The 22,735-nt window shown below is 49.6% G+C and overlaps 8 protein-coding genes across 8 annotated transcripts; 3 read left to right on the forward strand and 5 right to left on the reverse strand.

The window, feature by feature from the left end:
* Positions 1–1,047, reverse strand: KY384_006294 (uncharacterized protein; the record flags this gene model as incomplete). Its single annotated transcript, XM_044814790.1, has 1 exon — positions 1–1,047. The coding sequence occupies one exon, from the start codon at positions 1,045–1,047 to the stop codon at positions 1–3; it is 1,047 nt and encodes a 348-aa protein (XP_044667890.1).
* Positions 1,048–1,079: 32 nt separating this feature from the next.
* Positions 1,080–1,994, reverse strand: KY384_006295 (uncharacterized protein; the record flags this gene model as incomplete). Its single annotated transcript, XM_044814791.1, has 1 exon — positions 1,080–1,994. One exon carries the CDS (start codon positions 1,992–1,994, stop codon positions 1,080–1,082), a length of 915 nt encoding a protein of 304 aa, XP_044667891.1.
* A 3,177-nt stretch (positions 1,995–5,171) lies between these two features.
* Positions 5,172–6,012, forward strand: KY384_006296 (uncharacterized protein; the record flags this gene model as incomplete). The annotated part of the gene is made up of 2 exons (XM_044814792.1): positions 5,172–5,577; positions 5,654–6,012. 2 exons carry the CDS (start codon positions 5,172–5,174, stop codon positions 6,010–6,012), a joined length of 765 nt encoding a protein of 254 aa, XP_044667892.1.
* A 1,756-nt stretch (positions 6,013–7,768) lies between these two features.
* On the forward strand, positions 7,769–8,803 carry KY384_006297 (uncharacterized protein; the record flags this gene model as incomplete). Its single annotated transcript, XM_044814793.1, has 1 exon — positions 7,769–8,803. The coding sequence occupies one exon, from the start codon at positions 7,769–7,771 to the stop codon at positions 8,801–8,803; it is 1,035 nt and encodes a 344-aa protein (XP_044667893.1).
* An 837-nt stretch (positions 8,804–9,640) lies between these two features.
* On the reverse strand, positions 9,641–10,696 carry KY384_006298 (uncharacterized protein; the record flags this gene model as incomplete). Its single annotated transcript, XM_044814794.1, has 1 exon — positions 9,641–10,696. The coding sequence occupies one exon, from the start codon at positions 10,694–10,696 to the stop codon at positions 9,641–9,643; it is 1,056 nt and encodes a 351-aa protein (XP_044667894.1).
* A 1,479-nt stretch (positions 10,697–12,175) lies between these two features.
* On the reverse strand, positions 12,176–17,145 carry KY384_006299 (uncharacterized protein; the record flags this gene model as incomplete). Its single annotated transcript, XM_044814795.1, has 2 exons — positions 12,176–12,769; positions 12,859–17,145. 2 exons carry the CDS (start codon positions 17,143–17,145, stop codon positions 12,176–12,178), a joined length of 4,881 nt encoding a protein of 1,626 aa, XP_044667895.1.
* A 3,066-nt stretch (positions 17,146–20,211) lies between these two features.
* On the reverse strand, positions 20,212–21,710 carry KY384_006300 (uncharacterized protein; the record flags this gene model as incomplete). Its single annotated transcript, XM_044814796.1, has 2 exons — positions 20,212–21,247; positions 21,295–21,710. 2 exons carry the CDS (start codon positions 21,708–21,710, stop codon positions 20,212–20,214), a joined length of 1,452 nt encoding a protein of 483 aa, XP_044667896.1.
* Positions 21,711–22,369: 659 nt separating this feature from the next.
* KY384_006301 (uncharacterized protein) lies at positions 22,370–22,735 on the forward strand (the record flags this gene model as incomplete). The annotated part of the gene is made up of 3 exons (XM_044814797.1): positions 22,370–22,387; positions 22,438–22,494; positions 22,553–22,735. The coding sequence occupies 3 exons, from the start codon at positions 22,370–22,372 to the stop codon at positions 22,733–22,735; spliced, it is 258 nt and encodes an 85-aa protein (XP_044667897.1).

The following is a 22,735-nucleotide window of genomic DNA, read 5'->3' on the forward strand; positions in this document are numbered from 1 at the left end:
TCAGCGGAAGTTCGCGATTTTCATGCCGCTACCAGAATTCGTCTTCTGGGTCTTGACAGGGGAGTCGGTAGTGTTTGCATCTGTAGCCTCGTCCCTCTTGCGCTTGTTCTTGATCAGCTGAGGTTCAGCTAGGTACAGCTGCTTGTCTTCCAAAGCTTTGTCAGCGGACGGGCGGTCTTCTGGCTTCCATTGAAGCATCTGCCGGAGAAGGCGAGAGAGAGGAACGGTGTGTAACTCCAAATGCGTCATCAAGATTGCGTGCTCATTCTCCTTGCGATGATCCAAGCCTTTGAAATCGTCCTCAAACCATTTCCGGGTCAGCACAAGTGCTAACATGTAGATGTCGGCGGAGGTATCGAATGGAGTTGCTTTGTCTAAGGGTATCTCATGAGGATACGCTTGAATATATCGGATGTTTCTAGTGACCAGGGTTTTGTTCTTTAGTATGTTGTCTAGGTCAAAAAAAGCCGCCCACTCTGATTCAGGGAATAATTGGATGAACTGAGACATGACGGCTCCGTGACACCATCCTTTGCCATGCATAGTTGCAAGACCGGACAGTAGGCTCTGCAAAATAGCCCGCCGTAAGCGAGAATTCGTTGCTTTAGCTTCACCGGGTGCTTCTCTATGAAGCCATAGGCGCTCAGCTAGCTTCTGGACCATGCAGAACTCGAATGGAACCTCAGCTTGGCGGAGGGTGTCGCCCGTCAACGTTTTTGCTTCTTCCATAGTGCACAGTCCTGGAAGTCCACTAAAATTCTCCAGGACCTCCAAACGATCTATCACGGCGAGGTGTTGCGTGACGGAATTGATTGTCCATTTCTTTACTAGTCGAAGATCACCAGTGACGGGGTCAAAACCCTCACTCCATCCTCCTTGTTTCACAGACTCCGAGCCGGGTAAATTTCGTATAACTGCGGTATCGAGATGGGTGTCGTGAGGAAATGGAAGCCCCGAGATGAAACGTGACAGGCTAGAATCACGTTGCTGCGACATCAGGATATCATTGCGAGTTCGTAGGTAGTTCTTTTCCTGTTCACGATTCATGATCTGGAATTCAATCCAGAATTCCATTTCATTCAATTTGAGTAAGGAGCCTGTCCGACTGAGGGCTCGAGAGGTAACGGCTCAATGGTATCAGAGTTCAATCGAACTAGAGATTTAGAAATGATCATAAACGCCCCAGACACTTCGTGGAGGGCGATACAAGCGTGTTCGGCAGCAACGGTCTTTTCGAACTCCGACCCAGGTGCTGCCAGTAATAAGTCAACGCTTGATTTCTCATTGTCTGCTTTGCCCAAGTCCGATCCTAGGGCCCAAGCTAAATGGGCCGTAGAGCGCGCGCTTGGGAGTGATATTCGAAAATAGCCGGTGTTGATCACTAGGTCTGCTTCCCCTTCGTTCTCTCCTTTGTCCTCCCCTTCTTTACCGCTTGAGACTCCTGGAGCTAGCTGAGAACACTCGAGTATACCCTCACCTGTGCTCACTATGTACTGGGCATGGTGGTTGGACAATTTCCCTTCATGGACACTCTCAATCAGGCTGTGGAAGGCCTTTTTGGCCTCTCGATTGTACGGTGTTACGCGAAGAATATCTTGAACGAACCGCTTAGGTGCTGTATCTTTCCATGCGTCCTTATCGGAAGCCACATCACTCGAATCCGCCTTAAGGTGTCCGTTCGGATGGTTTTGTTGATGAGAGTGTTTCATCGCTGGCTTCTTGAACACTGGTTCCGGCTTGCTTTTTGTCTCATCAGGTAGTTGGGCCAGGCTATCTTGCTCGCACTTTGGTCCTTCCGAGGTGGCTGAGTTAGAGGGATCTGCGGATCGATGCTGGTTTGGTGGAGTGACTAGTTGGTTCAACCCCTCATTTGCCACAGGCTTCGAAGTGGGAGCATCGGTTACAACAGTGTCTGCTGTGCCTTCAACAATGGTCTCTTGCAATCCGGACGAAACAGTTTCCACAGATTCCGTGTTTTGATGGAGACCCGCCATCTCGTTCAATCCTTTCGTGATGTCAGGAAGAAATGAGAATGTTACGTGCTCCTGATGTTCGACGATATCGGTACTTGCAGAGAATGGTTTGGTGGGACAGAGGTCAGATCGATTATCAGTCGATGTTGTTGAACAATGGAAAGTGAGAAATGTCTTGGGAAACGTCCTTCACGCGAGTATCGAAGGCTCTATGGTGTCGCCGCTGGATGTGTTCACCACCAATCTGAACTAGCGCCGGCTGACTCTTACCCAGCAATAGCCGTGCATCCAGTGAAAAAAGAGTGTCAGCCCTCGTATGATGTCACAGCGTGGTCTGTAAGCGTTACGTGTAATAGTGCTGTAGATAGTGAGTGTAACCTAACAAGGCAGGAACAAGTCACTCCAGCAGCAAGGTGTACACATGACGGAGGATAACCAATACGTTTGCCACTGTACGTGAGGTCAATCTCTCCAGACGCGACTTGTACCGGACGTGAGTGTTATCTCAGACGTCGTCCACTCTTTTCGCGCCAAGACTTAGTGAGCTTTCATTTGAGGTTCTACCTACTCCGCCGGACCTTTCTCTCTATCATTTTCATATCCGCATCACGGGAGTTGAAATTCGAATCGAACATCTTCACCCATCGAAATTACTAAACAATCAAGAACCAAATCCCATAAAAATTCCTCCATCGATCATGGATGTATTTCCGACCGGTGACCTTTCGCATCCTCCTTCAGTACCGCACAACATTCCACATCTTGGTTCTTTCCCTCCTCACCTATTCGGGTATGATGATGCAGTGTATGCATCGGGCAACCCAAATATTTATACCGCTGGGACTATGAATACCGCACACACGAATCAATTGAAGCGAAAGCGAGATTCTGAATCCAATTCAGATATTGACGATCACGTCTCTAAGAAACATGAAGGAGAGATAATTATCTACACTCTGGAAGACGCAATGAAATCAAAATTGGAGCGTTACCAGCAGGAGAAGCCACGTGTGGCGCCCCGCAGAATGATCACACGTTCGATGAAAGCCAAGCGCGAGCGCGTAGCACTGGCAGATCAAAGAAGTCGCGTTGTAATATGGCCAGAAGAACAAGATGAATACATTATCAGCAGCTTTGACACATACGAGAAATGTTTTGTAAGGATCATCATGCCCCTTAAAGAATTTCATTAATGCTATCCCTAGGCTTACGACCCTGAGGAAGAGCCAGAAGTGGACGTCGGAGCTACAAAACGTTCAGCCAGAAGAGTTATGCGAGGAGAAGTGGGTACCAAGCACCAATGCACCGCGGTGCTTTCCCATTTCGAGATCGTCCATCACGCGGCTGGAATGACCCTACATTTGAGCCCTGGCGGCTGAAGACGCAGTATCTAAAATGGAAAGCTTGGAATGAAGCATGGGGAGAACTCATTGATGACCTATCTTCTGGTCGGTCTTCTCGCCGTGAGCCAACTGACCTGGGTTATCAATTAGACAATCAAATGCAGGGGCTTGAGCAAGGTCCTTCCCATATTTCTTGACGCGCATCGTCATCCAAGTACTCAAAAATCTTGCCCACCTCTAGAAACTTCATGGGAGTACGGGCGATGTGAGTCGAAAACTACGACCGGTTTTACCCAAACAGTAGCATACATAACGTGGAAAAGTAAACGCCTGCAATACTCGCAGGACGATTGGATAGCTTGGCCTTCATACACGAATGGATCCATCTCTTTGGAAGCTAGCGCGACAAATGATATCCTTGAAGACGACCGTTCTACTACTGAGAAATGACATTTCGGAACTCAGACACCAAAACTAGTTTCTCAAGTCAGATGTATTCCCTGGACCCGATTTAAACGTTCTGGCTTTCCTGAGCATCAGCATTTACATCTTGATTTATTCGACTTTTACGCCTACCCACGCGAGCATGGGCTACACCCTCTTTCATCATGCCGTGATCGGATCTCCATCATCGCCACACAAAGGAAAAACAGCACCGCCTTTTCTACATACTCACCGCCTGCTCTCTTGGCAGGGACGTGGGCTTCTATAATTGAGAGAAAACCCATCAAGAACCCTATGTTGAGCATCGCAATCGGGTTCACAACGTACAGCCTTGTCTGGACACCATTCTACGACCTGCTACTGAAAACGCGTCTTCATAACTCTTGTCCTATTTCGACACTTCGACTACCAACAACTATCAACTATATTTTGCGCATCTTTACTTAGAATAGTAGGCTTTTGACCTGCCTCCGCCATGGCGTTTGAGGCAGTCGAGATGCCTCTACTATTGTACGAAAATTGCCAATGAGTGAGAATGGCTTCTTAGACTTGCTAGAAACTGGAAGAACGCGACGTTGTATCTCGGATCTCATTTTGTCATATCTCGATCTGTTTCGATAGACACCCTCATAACAACCATCGATTACCGACTGCGTCCTATGTGTCTCCAATTAGTGTTGCAGGCTTTCGACCTACCTCCGCTCCGGCGTTTGCAGGCGGTCGAAATGCCTCCACTATTGAATTTCAGCTTGCAGTTTGCAGGGGACACCAGGAGATCTAAGCTAAGGATGAAGATTCGAACACACGGTGCATCACAAGGGATACTTCTTTCTCGATGCTATGGCATTGAGGTCTAGACCATTTACTACGTCACGACCAGATCAAGATCGATACTTCGAAATGCGCCATATCCATAGGATCGAAGCTATGGCCAAGTCGACCCACTCCGCTAGCAGCACAGGCACATCATCACTCGCTTTGTTCCACCTCAATATGCGGCGCTCCCGAGAGCTGCATGCGCCAGGAGCGCTTAGACTTTCACTGATTCACCCACGAAACGTTCTCGCAAGGCCCATTAGCCGTGGATCATTCGCGCCTAAACAAGCTTTTCGATGAGACCATGCAGGCTGCCTATTCCAGTTCTCTTTGCACGGGTATCACAGATGGAGAGCGCTTGGCCTACAGCAAACCTCCATGAGACAGCCTCAACAACCGCGCTCACCGTCATGATCGGAGAGCGACTTCTGACGTCCTAACAAAGTTCAGTCGCAAAGCTTGGTAGAGCTTGTACTTAAAGCTACTATCATCCCACCAGTATGAATATCCCCCACGGAAAACCATCGGCATGTCTACACGGATATCGTGACGGGTCCACACACCACGCCTCATCATCACTCACTCACCTCACACCATGCTCACCAAACCCCTCTTTCTCCTCGGTCATCTCCTTTCTCTCTTTCCGCCAACATTCTCGCACCCGATAGTCAACCCTCCAACCCTCGACGCGATCTCCTCCTCCTCCCAGCCGGCATGTGACTGCACCGGCGTCGTCGGTCAAGGCCTCCCGTACATCTCTTACGTCTGCGACAACGAGAACCTTGGATATACCTCGATCCCCGCTAGTCTTCCCGCCAACCTCTTCGACTCTTACGACCGCCTAGGCGGCTCGTCGCCGCTGCAGTACATCATGCAGAACCACATCGGCGCGCCGGGCTTGGACGGTTGGTTGTGGCCATCAGGGCTAGGGTACCTAGGACCGGCTGCATACGAAATTGTGCCAGTAGGGACGGCGTTGGATTTGTTGGGTGATCCTACTTGTACGATACCCCTTCACCCCCCTCTCCTTCTTTCCTTGCTCCTATCTGTTGAATGATGCTGATACTGAGAACGCAGATGCCGACCCATACATCTCCCACCCCCAGGCCTTCCCCTCAAACACCACTTTCGCGGCACGCTCGCTCCCCCCCGCCTTCATATCTCCAAATAATTATCACAATTATACAGTCGCGCAGCCTTTCCAGGCGATCGTCGGGGTGAGGGGAGCTTTTTTCGGACAGCCGGGCGGAGGGACGCAGTATCTGCTACCTGTGGGCATTACATGGGATAGTTTGGTGAAGAATGGCACGTTAATTGAGATGGGTGTGGGTGTGGTGACTACGAGGGCTATAGCCGGGAATGGAGTGGGTGTAGGGCAGAGTACTGGGTATCAGGAGAGCGATGTGCCATTTTCAGGGACGTCACTTTGTGGATGAAGCTGATCGAGGGGGGCAGATTGGAGACTCGCAGGTTACTTTGGAAGAGGGCACGACGACGCGGGAGGAGCAAGAGTCGACAAAGCAGTATTTGGGAGGGATTGAAAACTTCGTGTTTTCAACCCGGACGATATGTTTTTGGGATTGGGAAGGGATTGGAAATTTTATTTCCAACTCGAAGGATGAATGTCTGGACTTTGAGAGAGGGAATCGAAGACTTTGCGTCTTCGACCCGAGGATTGAATGGTCATCTAGCTATGTCTACATGATTTACGGGTGCACAGGACCAGCGAAGAGATAGACAGCGAAGGCGTTGTTGGTCTTCTAAATTTTAAGCAATAGAGAAAGCATGCCATACCTGCCTACAACTATTGCTAATACATCAATGTTTACACCAGAAGTACATTTCTATCCTGCAATTTTCTTTCCAATCACTTGCTCCTTCCTCCTCATCACTGGTTCCCTGATCACAGAGTAAGAGCGTTTAACTCCTACCAACTTCCTCGCCGGCTCATCTCCCTTCCCGCTTTTTCACCATGTCCAATTGGTTTTCCATCGCATCCAGATCATTATGGCGAAGAAATTCGCGACAACCTACTCACCATTGAATTTAAATCTTTTACCCACATGCTTTGGGCGAAGGAGGGGAGTGGGGAGAGGGGGAAGGGGGGAGCTTGCTCATCTCCGAAACTCACATCGCCTTTACCATAGAATTTTCAAATACATGCACACGACAAGTTAGATACAACGCCAATCCTCCTCCTTGAGGAGGGGAAGATGTAGGTAGGAGAAGTGGTGAAAGCATTTCGTCAAGCTACCACCACATCCAAGAGGACAGAGAGGGGGCAGTGAGGAGTATGATATCGTCTAGCCACAGCGTCTGTTTAGTCGATAATTTCGATAGAGACGGTGTGAGGCTGGTCGGATTGGGTCTGAATCGCTCTTTGTAGGTATGATTTGCTGCTTGGGGAAGCGGGGAATGGAGACCTTAAGAATTAGGTAGTGAGTGTTCGTAAGTGACTTCCGCCGACGAGCGAGGCGCTCTGGGTTATTTCTCCCTGGTGGAATATCGTAAGGGGGCGTGGAGTGAGGTTCTGGAATGTTGTTTTGGGGGTTCACATGGGTAGGGAGAGATTGAGGGCTTGGTCTGGGGATGGTGGGGTGTGGTTGTGCTGGTTGGCAAAGGCTGTAGATGGGCATGGAGAATGAGAGGGGAGTGGAAAGCAGGGTGATTTATGGTCTTGGGGGATGTTTTGGCCTTGAATCACTGTCTGTATACTTGAGATGTCGTTTTTGGGAGGCCATCCCTTGACCTTGTGGCGTGGTCATTCTGGACTGAATTGGTATGGTTTTCGCTGCGATTACCAGTATCTCATATGCTTTTATTGAGATGTAGAGCGTAGTCTTGGTTAAACCTTTAATGCAGACGGATTTGGTATGGTGCTTTTATCTGAGGAACCACTTTTGCTTACGCATAGGTCTTTAGAAAGGCGAATTCCACCTTTGGCAGAGTTACATATACCATATTTAGTAATGCCATCAGTATCCAAAGCCGTTTCTGACGTAATAATTCACTTCTATCAGTCTTTACCGATAGAATACGTTACGTTGCACACCACGATGCGTATCGCACTAAGCTCATTGCAGCCAAAAGCACCTCCTTCCGTCCTCGCACCAGCCCCTTTCGCCTTGTCAACAACAACCATCTACCTGTTGCACATTGGACAGACCTACGAGTCTGTCTTCTGCACCAGTCATGGACAGCCCATACGGCATCCTGCATCCCCTCCCCCTCGAAATCCGCCGCAAGATCTACTCGCACACTCTCTCCGGCCGTGTCATCCTCCTCCGCTCCCTCACCTTTCCCCGCCCACAGCCAGGGCAGAATGAAAACGCTCTTGCCCTTCTGCGCGTCTCCAAAGCCATTCACGAGGAAGCGAAGACGTGTATCTACGAGATGATGGTAATGGAATACCAATACGACCTCGTCCTAGGCGACGGGCTAAACGGCACTGCCAAAGGACAGATATCGCAGAAGATCAGCGTTGCAGCGATAGACAACCGCTTTGAGAAATGGAAACACGAATCGTACATGTCCAAGACGTTGGTAGCGATGTCGTTGCTGTATCCTAATCTAAGGGACGTAGACGAGGAGAAGGTGAAGGATCTAGATTTCAATGTGAGGGTAGGGGATACGGAGGCGATGATGGCGGGAGAGGCCATTGGGATGGTGCTGCCGGTTGACTATTATACCAATCTGCTACGCCGGTTTGTGGGAACGGGCACGAGGAGGAGGACGTTCAAGCTGAGAGTGTGGAGCAATGAACGGGATGAGGAGAACACGCACGATGTGAGAGTGGTGTTGTCGTCGCTGGCGGATGTGCTCACCAAGTCCGCGGTCGCGGTGTTCGTGAAGGATATGGTGGGGTTCGAGAGGGTGGTGCTGGAATTTGATTGTCTGAGCACGACGGTGCGGGTGGAGGAGAATGCAGATGTTACCGCAGATGGGGAGGGGATCGGGAGGGTGACGAGACTTATCACGTTGAATTTGTATTCGTGGTTTGAGGTCGCCGTGCAGCGCGTTATGCAGCATTTTGAGCCGTGGCTGGGTGAGTGTAAGCTGACGGCGAGGTATGTGCAACGGGTGGGCTATAACAGGCAGGTGGCAAGCTTTGAGTTTCGCCCGTTGGAGCATCAGATGAAGGAGGAGACTGTGAAGTGGAATTTGGAGGCTGCGAGGCAGAGGTGGGAGGAGGAGGAGAAGTTGTTGGCGTCCTTTGAAGGGGATTGAAACCATGGATGATGTGTCTTTGATCAAGAAGCTTGTGGGGAGAGTGAGCCACTGAAGATGGCAATTTGCATAGCAAATGATATGATCTGCTAGGACGTAATCAACAAATGATGAATTCTTAAGACAAATGCATCAGTGATACTGAGACTCCTATACCGCATTTGTTCTCATTCTGCTTTTCAGCGAAGCCTTCATTGAAGCGATCTCAGCCACTTTCTAGCCCTCCTCGAAGGGTTTCTATGAGTTCGTCGTCTGCTTCAAGGGAATAGGAAATCTTTCAGGCCGCTTGTAGAGCTGATAGTGCAGTTGTAGACGAATGAAAAAGTAGACAAGTGCAACAGGGTCATAAAAGAGTCTGGCAGCAATCAAACGCGGCAGCAACTAGCTTACTATATAGATGAGATTGCTGTACTTATCCTTTTAGTGCTTACAATTGGGGCACCCGTTTGAATGAAGTCTAGTGCCAAAGGCACCCTTTCTTTTATTAATATCTTTGTTCTCTTTTAGAAGTAAAGGACAGGCTAAAATGATAGCACTTTTCTCAATGAGGTCGAGTGCTAAAGGCGCTCTTTCTTTTATCAGAGCCTTTGTTCTTTCCATAGAAGTGAAGAAAGCTTCCGCTTGCGGCATACGCATTTCAAAGACTTTTTTGTGACTACCTATCAGTAGCCTACACGCGAGTGCATCAGACTCATCGAGATGCTGGCTGCATCATATCCACTCCTTTTTCTCTCCTTCTCAGCCTGCCCTCCCCTCGCTGCCAGTGTCCTCCCTCTTTTGCATCCCTTCCCGTCCCTCTCTCCAACCAAATAGCCCCTCCCTCACCCCTCGTAGCAATCAAAACATCGTCTGCCCACGCTTCTCCCTCAACTCCCTCCTCTCCTCACTCCTGCGCTTCTGCGCCGTCCCATGAGTCCACTCCTCAGTCTCCACCTTCCTCTGATGCTCCAGCGGACGGAAAGTCAATGCTCCATGATACTCAAACGCCATCGTCGTCTCCTTAAAGTCGGCGTCAACATTCACACAGGGCCCCCAGAACGGCTCGAAATGCCGGCCAATCCTTGCAATACTCTTGGACAAGGTTTGTACCTTTCCAGGCAAGAATGCCATCTTCTGCTGCGTGAGTGTTTCCGTGAATTCCAGGGGGTTGCGTCGGTCAGAGCGTTTGAGGTCCAGAACTAGCGTATTGAAGCCTACGAGGTCCTTCATGAAGATGCCGAGGGTGGTGTTCATGGTGAAGAGAATGAGGTGCTGGAAGTTGGTGTCGGGCCCTGTGCTCATGTTGATTGTACACAGCTTTCTGGGTACCTTTGTCCCCATGAAGGGAGCAAAGCGGCCAAGCCAGAACCCAGGACGCAGGCCGTATCCGACTGACATGTCGTTCGTCATATGCGCTAAATCGAGTGTAGAAATGGTGATATCCAGCTCGATGTTCATGACGCGATCAATCTCAATTGAACGATACTCATAGTACTTGACGTATAAGGGCGCAGGCTCCCCATTGTTGTGGTGCTGGTGTCGTGTGTATTGAGGTGCAATCCTCACGTTTGTAGGGGAGCGGTGGAAGGTATGGGATGATTGGATGGAGGGCTCGTACATGAGATGGTAGCTGTAGGTGAAGGTGCTGAGGGGGTAGAGGCACTTCTGCGCTTCCTTGTTGATGGCTTTGGACGCGCGAAGGAGAGAGAGTGAATTCGTGGCTTTCGGCTTTCTTGGTGCAATGGAATCACGAGTCAGGGCGACGTGGTCCGCGAGGGCGTACTGGTAGATTTGTTGGCGGATCTCACGCGGAAGTACCTTGAGGGCACCATAGCCCTCGTCGTCGCTGCCATTTCGAGATACGAGGGTCAGTGCATCGCGCCAGTTGCGCAATAGCACAAATAGCGATGCCATGGTTAGAAGTGAATAACGGTGCGGTGAGAGGTAGAAGTTTAGAATATACAGAAAAATTCAGGTAGAATTTGATTGGCTCAACACGTTTTCCGGTATATTTTGTGTTTTCAATCTTGCAACACATCACGTAACTCTGAAATGAAACAAGGAGATACCGTTATTTCGTCTTTCTAGAATTAAATATAGCTTGCAAAACAAGCATCCAGTCTCCAGGGGGCATAAAATCTCAGAAATATCTACAGAATCGGCGAAAGTCTACCCAGATATATCCAAACTTTAGAGCTTTCCAGGTGCACTAGGCTTTCCCTTGCCTTGAGCAGGCTACTATGATGCTCTGCCAAACCACACCGAGTCCTCTCTCAGCACAAAAGGCGGGACAAGTGTGGTATTGCTGCTCCATCAAATGCCTGAGCTTTTCAACCGCAGCAGTCTCAATATCATAAAGAAAATAAGCACCAGAAGAAGTATAACGACGCTCACTAACGAACACGTGCAACGCTGCCTCTCTAACCGACGGCTACATCCTAGACCACCAATAAAATCACTCACTTTAGACTTACCATCCATCTCCCCCATCTCTCAACCAGCACATCCGTCCCCACGAGCTACGATAGCTAGCGCACCTACCACAAATCACAACTCGCAGCCCCTATTATACCAGCATCAACCTACTCTCTGACCCTCGCAGCCTCTCAAACCCACCCTCTCACGACACTAACGCCTCCTCTCCCCGTCGCTCTTCGATTCAGAGCCCCTATATCCTCTGGACCAAGCAAATGCCCAGCCAACTGAACCCTCCGCACGGGAAATGCTCGATTGATAGAAAAAGTTCCGACATCAAGACGTGCCGGGAATGCCGTCCGGTTTGAAAGCTTCAGGTCAGCGTGGAGAGTAGGTGTAAGTGCGCAAGGGGGATTGAGCACCGTTCACAGTGCAAAGAAAGGCAGCAGAAGAGGAGGAATACAGACTCTGGAACCGAGTGCGCGGACTAGAGAGAGGGAAGAAGGTAGGGCGTGAGGAGGAGGAGGAGGGAGGGTGATATGATTTTTGAAGAATGTCCAAGAGAAGTGGAGGAATTGATTTGTAAGCTCTCGAACGTAAAGGGGTGTTGAGGGCTGAGGAAAGCGCGGTGGGGACGTAATTGCTCGGTCTTGATAGGAACAGTCACAGAAGTCGTGTCCCTTCATCCTACGGCGTGTGTGAATGTGATAGACTGGAAGCAAGAGTGAGAAGATAGATAGACTTACCTCTCAATGTTGGAAGGGGTTAAATAGGAGGGTTCTCTATGCACGTCTGTCCTCAACAAACTCAGATCGGTAGCCTAAGGTAATGGAGGATTTTCCTGTGCTAAATAGGGACAGTAGACGTCATTGTCATCATATATCATCAATCGTCACGCAGATCCACCATCATACACCTCTCCTTCCCTTCCCATGCGTTTTCCCACTTCAGCACCACCTTGCCCCACGCTCACCAGCATCACGGACACTCACACTCCTCCAGACCCACATAGACATCATTCCTTGTATTACAAGCATCGCTCCTTCCGTTGAACTCATTTCCCACCCCCATTTCAATCACGTGCCTACTCAAATACCACGCAATCACCCTCTCATTATCCAACACCCTTAGCACCTCCCTCTCATCCATAGTTCTCACAGCATGCGGTCCCCCCCAGAGCAACTGCTTCATCGATCTGTCCGCCTCCCTATTAATCCCACCACCAAAGACACCAATTCCACCGACATCACCAACATCAAAACCCTTCACATTCCGCCTCTCCCCCTCGTTTCTCCTTTCAAGCTTCCTCGACTCTCTCCTCGCTTTTTTCACCTCTCTCGCTTTCTTCACCTCTCTCCCTGCTTTCTTCTTCTTGCTGCTCGTTCCGCTCTTGACCCGATGGATGTCCAAGATCCGTTCATGAATTCTCCTACGTCCATGTTTGCCGTTCCTGTAATCGGCTTTCTCATCCTCGAGCAATCGCTTCTTGCGTAGTTGTGCGCTGTGATGGAATAATCTGTCCTGCTCTTTCTGGGAAAGGGTTTTCTTGATGATGATGAAATTGCGATCGTCCTATGCCTCAACGTTAGTCTCGCTTCCAGACGAAGAAGGCATGGGGGAGGGGGCGGAGGAAGAAGGGGAAAAGGGAAAAGCACACTCACCGGCGCCCAATACCACGGCAATCTAAACGTCTTCAACGTCGTAACGCTCATATGCTTCCTGTGCACTTTCACATAAGTTGGCCGCCAGTGATCGACCCCCCTTTCTCCCTCCCCCTCTCCATCCTCCTTCTTCAGATTCGCGATCCACCCGTGAAACAATCCTTTAGCCCTAATTTCCTTCCCCCTTCCCCCTTTTTCCTTCCTTCGCGCCTCCTTTTGGCTTTCCTCTAAAAGCCCCACCGCCTCTCTTTTCCGTCCCTTCTCAGTGTAATGATCGACCAGCCGCCGCATATAACCAAACACCATCCTCCCGCCCCAGCCCTTCGCACGCGCTATATCCCACAGCAATACGCGATACCCGTCTTCGTATTCCTGGAACTTCTCCTGCCGTTTCAGCACGATGAGGAGATTTTCGCGCACGTTGCAAAGCTGGTAGAATGGCAGCTTGCCTGCTGTGGCGTGGGTGATGATTTCGCGGAAAAGGGCTTCCGCTTCGGGGAGTTTGTTTTGCTTGGAGTCGAGGTGGATGGCTATCATTGTCATTACAGAGATTGTCCTATCGTGCGAGGGGCCGTGGACGTCCTTGTGTTTCTGGATCAGACGGCCCTCCATGATCGCAAGCTTTTCGGTCTGTGGCGTGGTGCGGAGCGACCAGGTTAGTTGACTGAGGACCCAGAGACCCGCTTCGCTGGTACCTTCGATCTTTGGGGGAGAACTGTCGATCAGGGAGGACAGGTAGGCCGCGTAGTCTTCGGTTCGCGCGAAGGCGTAGTAATTACTGAGCGTGTGCATGTCGTCTGAGAATTGTTCGAACTTGTCTGGGAGGGCTTTGATGCGGGTTTCGACCACTTTCTTTAGGAGGAGCTCGGCTTCTTCGCAAGGCTCGTCCCAGGGTAGCGCAGTTGCGAGATTGTGGATTGACAGGAGGAGATCGTCATGGTCTTCGGGAAGGGCTTCTTCTCGTTCTCGGAGGACTTCGCGGAAGAGCTTGACTGCTATGTTTGCTTTGTCGTACTTTCCTTGCAGTCGGAAGGCAAAGTTATTCTTGATTGTCAGGGCATATTCGTGCTTAGGGCCCCAGAATTTTTCGAGACCACGCATGGAGCTGTATCCCATCCAAAGGTATTTGTCGCGCGCTTTGGTCTGAGATCCTGCTTCGAATAGCTTGAGCATAGCATACAAAGTCACTTTATGGTCGTCCCCATATGGTTTCTGACAACGCTCAAAAACGACCTCTCGGATACTAGTCGCCTCTTCCCATTTCTCCTGCGCTGCTAGTGTGTAGCTGAGACACCTCAACTGCTGGATTGTGCTTGGATGGAATGCCCCTTTGACCTCTGACATATTTTTGACCATTTCGCGGCGTACTTTCTCTGCTCCACCGTGGTCTTCTTGTCGCGCGAGACCCGATGCTAAGAATTCCTTAGCTTGCATGGTGCTTTCATCTGCTGGCCCTAGGTTCTCCTCAATGTCTTCCACCGCCTTACGATGAAGGTCAATAGCGCTGTCAAGTTGACCTCTCTTTCTCAAAATGTAAGCGAGGAGGTTGTTACCAGGCAAAGTCTCGTGACTTCCTTTCCCGTACACTTCTTTCGATCGTTTCATCAGTTTTCTACAGAGATCTTCTGCTTCATCCAACTTTTCCTGTTCCGTTAAGACGGTCACAAGTTGCTCATAAGATGGCAGGACATGGGATGCCAAATCAGCAGTCTCAATATTGAAACCCTCCAAGGCGTCTTCCAAGACCGCCTCGGCTTTCACCAATTGATCTCTTTGCGTAAGGGCCACGGAATGCTGGTAAATCTTCGACATGCGGAAAGCGAAGGAAACGCCTTGCGCTCTTCTCACAACATCGTAGAATTTAGTTGTGATTTGGAGGGCTTCTTCACTTTGCTCCTTTTCGCTTCTGCCATTGTCCAGGAGGATAGACACGTATTTACTTGACGTCCTAAGCGTAGACTCATGCTCGTGACCCCACTTCTCCTGCATATCAGCTGCCAAGGATTTCAGGAGCTCTACCAGGGGATCCTCCATTTCGAGATCTTCTAAAAGACCAACAAGATTCGTCTTGAAAGCCAGCGTCTTTGGGTGGAGTCTGCCAAGAACTTCCTCGCACCCGCTCACAGCCTCTTGCTGTATGGGGACAGCCTCTAGTAGCTTATCCTTGCGGCACATGGCCATCGCATAGTCATTCATAGCGCCTAAGGTGCTGGGATGAACGTTGCCGTAATACTCCTTCCTATATTCGATGACTTTGGGAAAGAGAGCCTCAGTCTCTTTGATGCCGTTTTCTCTATCGGAAAGGTACGTGACTAGATCGTCCAATGTTTCTAGAGTATCCGGATGATCTTCGCCCAAAATATCACATCGCGCCTGATGGGTCTCTTTCGCCATGGATATGGCCTCATCAACACGATGCAGGTCAAAAAGACTGTCTGAATACTCGTGCATCGCCAGGAGTGTTCGAAGATCATCCTTTCCATATTCCTCTGTTGTCCAATTCAAGAGGTCCGCCCGTATGAAAGCTGCTCTTTGCTTCTGCCCGCCATAATTTAGGCTGCAGGCATGTTCTTGATATGCAGAGATGGTTTTGTCATGTGTATAACCTAAACGGGCTTTGTAGCGTTCGGCAAGGCTTCGATGCATGCCAATCGCATTATCCGAGAACCCAGCTTCCCTGAACGTCTTTCCCATCAACTCTTTTGTGGTCATTACTTCTTGCGACTCGCGTCCAAATACCGCACGCTGGGCTTTCAGAACTCTATGTTCCCACTCGTATGCGCATCTGAAATTCCGATACCGATGAAGCGAGAATGCGTATTTATACATACAGTCGATGTATGCCTTGTCGGAGTCTTGCTCGTCATCTTTAGACTCTTCGTACGGCCTGACGAGAAACCAGTAAAGTGGGCAAGCATTTTTTATATAGCCATTGGAAAGCAAGAAGTCTCCAATGCCGCGCAAGGAGTTGTAGATATTTGTATTGTTCATTGGGGCCATAATATAGAGAACTTTGTGCGAATCGAAGACCGAGATGGCATGCGGAGCTATTTGCAGGCGGTAAGCCAGGCATTTCGAGGTGTTTGACACCGCAAAGTAGAGGAGTTGCAAAGCTAGCTCTGCATAACTTTTTTGTTGCCAGGTGTTCTGTCTTCTCCTGATCAATTTACAGACAACGGCATCGATTCTGTAGGATTTCGTTCCTGCGTACCAGTGTATGAGGGAGAGATCAGAAAGATGCCTAAGGGTTTGCGATATTGACGAGATGCTCAGAGGGTTTCGATGTGCATGGAGTAGACTTGATTGTCCAAGCCGTCGGCCGACCGTTACTGAATTTGGTGCGCCATTCAAAGCTGCCTCAACAAAGAGCTCCGCTGGCATATCGGTAGTTTCAAAGTACGCCAAACAATTCAGGACATGAAATGCTTCAGGATCTAAGCATTCAAGTGCAAGACAGCACATTTCGAATTTGGCGTCGCTTTCACTACCTTTAGTATCGAAGTCCTTTGACGACGACCAGCACATCAAGCCAAATTTGCGAACGAGTATCAACCGATACTCCGCGAGAGGTGACGTCCAATGGAGTTGCCTTGGGAATTGTCGGTCGTATACCAGCCCGCTTTCAGACGCATTCGATAATTTTATTCGCCAATGTTTGGCGGCTACTCCATTGCTCTGGTAGCTTGCGTTTCTCATTCCTAAGCCTGTCAGGCGAGCCCGGAGACATCTCACGAATGATCGGCTTTCGAATTGTTTGAGCAGCTTGCTTCGATCGTCATGACCTCTTGTCGCAATCGTTGACGTGATCAACGTTGCTTGGTTTCTTCCGCCATCCACCATGATGATGAAGCGTGTATCCTCTGCTACAAGCCTTGGAAGACATTCGTTGGCGCTGTCAATCAATGCCCTGGCTATTTTTGCTACGCTGTGCTTATCTCCGGAGTCTCCGACGGACAGGCATGAGATCAGCCATCCGTCAACCATAGATGGCCTTGCATTGGTAGTCAGAGATGACTGCAACTGGCATTGGCGTCTTTGCATGGACACGTCCTTGTCACTTGGTATTGCTCGCTTGCCGATCTTGACGTTCACCTTGGCCGCGGAACGACGTTTCTTCCTGGCACTTGCAGGCAGGCTGCAGACATCACTACCTGCCATTTCAATTTGCTCAGGCGCCTCGATATCAGCAGCATCTCCTTTCTCTGGGGAGCCTGTCCCTACACAGCGAATGGTCGCCGTCAACGTCGAGGTGGCGGCAAGCGCAGCCGAAACCTGGGTCACGTTCATACTGCTCGATCGGGTGCTTCGAATGCAAGGCACAGGCACAGTCTTGGCCTGTTGTTATTGACATAATGTGGAGAATCGGAATACATGTAGGCAATGTGAGTACAGAAGGCAGATCATGATGGATCTTCGAGTTTTCAGCTCGTGAGGCTGAAGCACCGAGTCTAGGCGTATTTGTCAGCATGAAGCTGTAGCTTGCATCCTCAGGCCGACTAGCGGCTGGCTGCCTGGAGCGGTGCATGGAGGCAAATGGGGCCAAATGGAGGCTCAAAAGAGGCTCAGAGACTCTTCTGCTGCTTTGCTATTTGCTGACTGCATGGCATGCGAGCCAGTCAATTGTGGCTGTCTCGGAGCGTACGATCACTGCATCTTGTAGGCGCTGAAGGCGATCTGATCCTGATCACAAACCTCGACCAAAGTGCGCAGATAAATCAATAAAAGATGTCCAACTATGTGAGAGGAATTTGCCATATCTTCTGCAATGGATAGCCTGGAAGAGAGGAATGTTTGATTATTGATCGCCGATAATCACGGCTAAACGTTGAACCGGCACCGAGAATTTGCGCCTTATGTCCGATTTCTGAATCATTAAATCCGCATTTCTCATTCCATTTGAGACCGTACTCGAATGCTTGAATACTACCCAAATACTGTCCATAATACTGTCCATAACATACTTCAACAACTACCATCCTACTCTACTTTCTTAATAGCCCCCCTCGCCTCGATTTGGGCCCTTCAATCCTCCCTCCCCTCGCCTTCCTCCTCAAGAACAACATACAGCCACCTCATCACCTGACAGCCCAGCATCCACTTCACCCACGCCCCGGAAGCTAGACTATTCAGCCTCAAGGGTTTGAGTAGTGTATCACCCGCGTCTCTCTCTAGCGACACAGTGTCATCATCATGGAAGTACAAATTGATATAGGAAAAGAGCCGGGGGAGGTGGAGTGTCTGTGTACGGGTGTTCGCTGGGAGGAGAGTATTAGCAGGAGCTAGCCAATGAGGTTGATGAGACTCACAATGGCTGGACAAGAGCGGAAAGGGAAAGTGCGGTTGCACAGAGAAGAAGTTAGAAGGAGTTTGGGGGGAAAGTACCTAATTCTGCTTCTTTGCGGAAGCCCAGCTTCTTGCGAGGAAGGTAGTAGTCGAGGACTTTCTTTGATTTGGGTTGTTCTGCTGGTGATGGGGATTTGATGGAAGGAGAAAAGCTCTGAGCTTCGGACGTCGAGGCGGAGGTGGAAGCCTTGGTGGGCATATCTATGAAGTGAGAGCATGAGTCAAATTTGTCGGGTGAAAGTGAGGAGGAAAAAACGGACGTGATGCCGAAATTGTCAAGACGTTTGCTTCAGTGTCGATAGCTGTGTTGTCCGTACGTACCATACGATTCATGTCCGCGCTGCAGCAACGAAACGAGATGGTGAAACGATGCAAGTCTGCCTCGTGAAGTGGTGTTTTAGCTGCCCTGTGCGCAGCGGTACTCATCATACCTGAGACGATCCAAGGACACTTCTCGATATGTCACGCTTTCCGAGGAAGACTTGGGTCCTCATCATCTTGGCTGAGCCATGGTAGATGTTGGTCGTACGTCACAAGAGGACCTTAGACTTTATTGGGACAGCAAGTATGGCTCCAAGGGGAAATTTGAGCTTCGCGGCGGTCACTTATGAAACTGCTTCCAGGATGTTGAGGCAGCTTTACCGTTCGAGAAATGATTTTTGGGGGGTAAAGTTTCCATTATCCGCAGGATCGCCAGATGCAAATTTCAGCTTCCATGGCGAAGGTCGAATGCAAAAGACAACAACGTGGTAAAAGAGCCGAACACCTGGAGACGCGGAGGAAAGTTTGAAAGATCAACCTTATTTAGACCACCAAGGCTGGACGAGGTGGTTACTCAGGGCTTTTCAAATTGCTTAGAAGAATAATCGGGACTTATCCTCATATCGTATTCCATCCAAGTGACGGGTGTAGATTACCGGGAGGCTACAGCCAGGCCACGATCGATGTGAGGCGCTGATCAAACCTTTTGAAATACTATAAAAGGAGACTTTTAAGGTTTCGACCACCGCTTGAGGACAGTGATTCCGGGCTCCAGCCCTGACAGAGACTTGGCAATGAAGACTGGGTGGTCTGCAACCTGCTGTGTCAGTCATTGGCATCCGTTTGGAGACTTTCAAAAGACGAAAGTTTCCGATGACCTCATGGGCGCATTCAATGGAGGCGCAAGCTTCGAGAAGGCAGCAGTATCGTGCCAAGGTAAGATCAGCCGCCGCAGCCGTTCATAAGAGGCCCAGGTAGAAATTTTCAGCTGGCCTTCGAGTGGAAGTGGGCATTCAAACTGGGATCAAAGCTGTTTTCCTTTACACAACAGAGGGGAATAAAGACGGCCATGCGCCAGTGAAGTGTCCTGGCATCGAAGCCCATGAACCGCAAATAAGATTATGGAGGGCAGTCTCCAGGCCTCTTTAATATCCTGTCGCATTCAAGAGAATCCGAACATCGCCATTAATGTCCGTGGATTCAACTCGGCGGATGGGGCTCTCAAGAACCACCCGAGCATCCGTGCCGTCCCTAGAATAGGAGGTATCCTCACAACGTGGTCCATTGAACTGTGAGACAAAAACCCCTTTCAAGAAAAAGGTGACGTATGGGGCCAAGTATCTACGGAGGATAGACTTGAGATGCCTCGCCCAAAGATTAGCTGGGATTTTAAATGTGCTCAGCCTTTGCAAACAACAAGGAAAAGGGCTGGTTTATAGAGTTGTATTGACGCAAGTGGCCTCTCTGTCGCACCTTTGCGTGGAAGCAATCAGCAAAACTTCAGATATGGTGCTAGCAAGCCTTGATCCGCATCCGCTTCCGGAGGCTCAGCTCGCAAATCCAGAGTAAATGACGATTTGCGCCCTCAATCTCAAGAGATCTCGTTCTGGGGGCCAATGGTGGATTTATCCTATGTCCCAAGCACCGTGTAATACTCTCAAAAGCCAACGGAATGTCGACCGGTCCGCGAAGTATTGTGACCTGACGGCTTTGGATCTTCTCGTAAACATTTGTAACAGTCGTCGGGCCTTAATTGTATTGAGAACCCACATGCTGCAAGTCTTCCCCAGAGCTCTCTTCCATTCTCCTCCGCTTTCTGGAGGGTTCTCCAATTTCATTACCCAGGGTTTCCGGTAGAGGTGTCATTGGAGCAGTACTTGGCTCCGAAATAAGTGCTTGTTGGCTTTTATTCAAGGAATCTGGAGAGTATGGTGAGGTCAGCGGACCAGTATTGGGCGTTAGTAGCCGCAGAGCTGCACGACGCTGCTCCGGACTACCACTGTCGAAGCTGGATTTCTTCCGGCGCATTTCATGTAACCGTTCTCTTACCATGCCGACTGGTCCTGGTCTCATGCCTCCCCAGCGGACGTTGTTCACCCCTAGAAAGTGGTGATCGAAAATACCATTGAGTTGGTCACCAAAAATACCTAGGACGTCGAAGTTCATTTTCTTTGCGAGATCGAAATGTAATGTCATGGTGTGCTTTTCTGCATGTTCGAGAAGAATATCCTGCTCATTTGCTAGTGGTGGCTCTGTGGTTTCTTTGGGATTGAGTGGGTGGAGCATTATGCGGCCAGGGTTCTTGTCTGTGATTCGATTAAGCAGTCTTGGGAACTGGGATTTTGAAAAGTGGGGCGCTCGATTCCTTATTGTATCAAGAATATCGACAGCAGTGAATCGACTTTCCGGCAGTTTCTCTTCATACAGTGTTATCAGGGCATATATCAAGGCTGAGGTGAAGGAATTCTTTCCCGGAACGGCCGTGGCTTCTTTTGCTCTTGTTGCCGCGATATATTCAAACGATCTGACAGTATCGGTCAGCTTCACCTCTAAGGTGTGGATTTGATCGTGGCACTGACCTATGGCTACCTCTGGTGAGCCCCAGGGTTTCGGCGTGACAGCTTTGGGGGTCAAATTCTTTCCCTGTAATTTGATAGACGGAACATACCAATCGAAGATCTCTAGTACATCTGCGTCGGCGTCCTTCAAGAGCTTCTCAACACCATTCCAAATAAGATAGTTTCTCTCTTGCTCCGCTTCGTTCGGATCATTCGGGTTGGACTGTCTTCAATAGGTGAGTATTAACATAATCAGCAAGGACAGGTGACTGACCCAAATAGTTTGATCTCACCGTGAACCGACCCTGGCTTGCCATGGCCCGCGTAGTAGACGATGAACAATGTATTTATATTGGGCCCGTTGTGAGCTGCGACCCAGCTAGCGACGACTAAATTGATACCAACCCTGTTGTTATCCTGGTTATCGAGACACTCAATCGTTGTATGGTACCCAAATCGGGTCTTGAAAACATCAGCTAGAGCTTCGACTTCATCCTTGGTGCCAAGGTCATCGCAATGATCGCTCCACCGCAGCAGAAGGACCGCGACCTTTTTGTAAGACAGGGGGCTGCGATATTGTCGTTTGCTCATGATATTTGTCCAATGTACCTGGTAATCAGAATCAGCCTTCTCAGAATCTGACCCATAATTGATTGCTGTGAGGTTAGATCGTGACACTGGCTCGGTCATCTTGTCGCTCCTCGGGTACATGCGTTCTCAATTGGTTTGTTATCGGAGGAGGGCAACAAATGGAGTTTCAGGCGTGGGGTTTATGTATGAAATCGGTCGTCGTAAAGCATGTCACGGTTGATTGCCTCAAACTGCGTTGCAGCCAGGCAGTGTCTGCAGTGGCTGATTGAGCTAAGTGCAGAATCACCTGGCTTTCTGGCAGGCAGACACAACGATAATTGAGAATCAAGAAAAACCCGAACAAAGTCATAACAGCGCCTTCACTGGCTCGGGTTGAATCCGCCAGGACATCCGAAATGGAGGTAATTCTTTTAGGGTGCGCCCTGTTTGCCTTCTTCTGCGACTAGGGGCGCGGATCCCCCAGAGGTAGGGCAACGTCTGGCGAATCAGGCCGAATCTTCTACTTACAATCCGCCGATCGGCAGTAGTACCTTCCTCAGTGAGCCCACCTATGCAATCCAGTGCATATTGCATTCTCGGTGTGATGGCTGGTGGTGTGCACGCAGAGCCGCAGTTCGCTCTGTCGCATAATATGGGCGCTGCCTTGACTTGGCGGATTCTCCGCCCTCATAAATGGGTGATTTTGCTCATTGGCTTTCATAGTGAAAAGTCAAAGCGCTTGGCTTTCTCCAAGGCATTTTTTGGCTCACAAACCCACTATGAATCCACAAGGCCCAGTATGTCACCCTCAGGTAGAAGAAAATGATACAAGGCTAATGTGGCGAAGGAAAGACCTAAGGATCGTGCCAATACTGATAGAAAATGGTCTTTGACACAGCAGCAAGTCGGTCTCCCGGGTCCCACAGGATCAATCTGCGGGTCGAATGGCTGACCTTGCTTAGGCGTCCCGAAAATACGCTGACGGAAGAAAGCTGTTCAAGAAAAATGATTACGACATGTATACTGATGTCGTCACAATTATCAGTGGAAGATACGATTCGGACCAGCAAGAATGGGTGTACAAATTGAATAATGGAAAGGGGGAAAGCATTGAAGGAGAGACACGGGAAAAAGATCTCCAGTAG

Source organism: Bacidia gigantensis, assembly GCF_019456465.1.
Source record: "Bacidia gigantensis strain McMullin 20006 chromosome Unknown contig_249, whole genome shotgun sequence".
Lineage (NCBI taxonomy): Eukaryota > Fungi > Ascomycota > Lecanoromycetes > Lecanorales > Ramalinaceae > Bacidia > Bacidia gigantensis.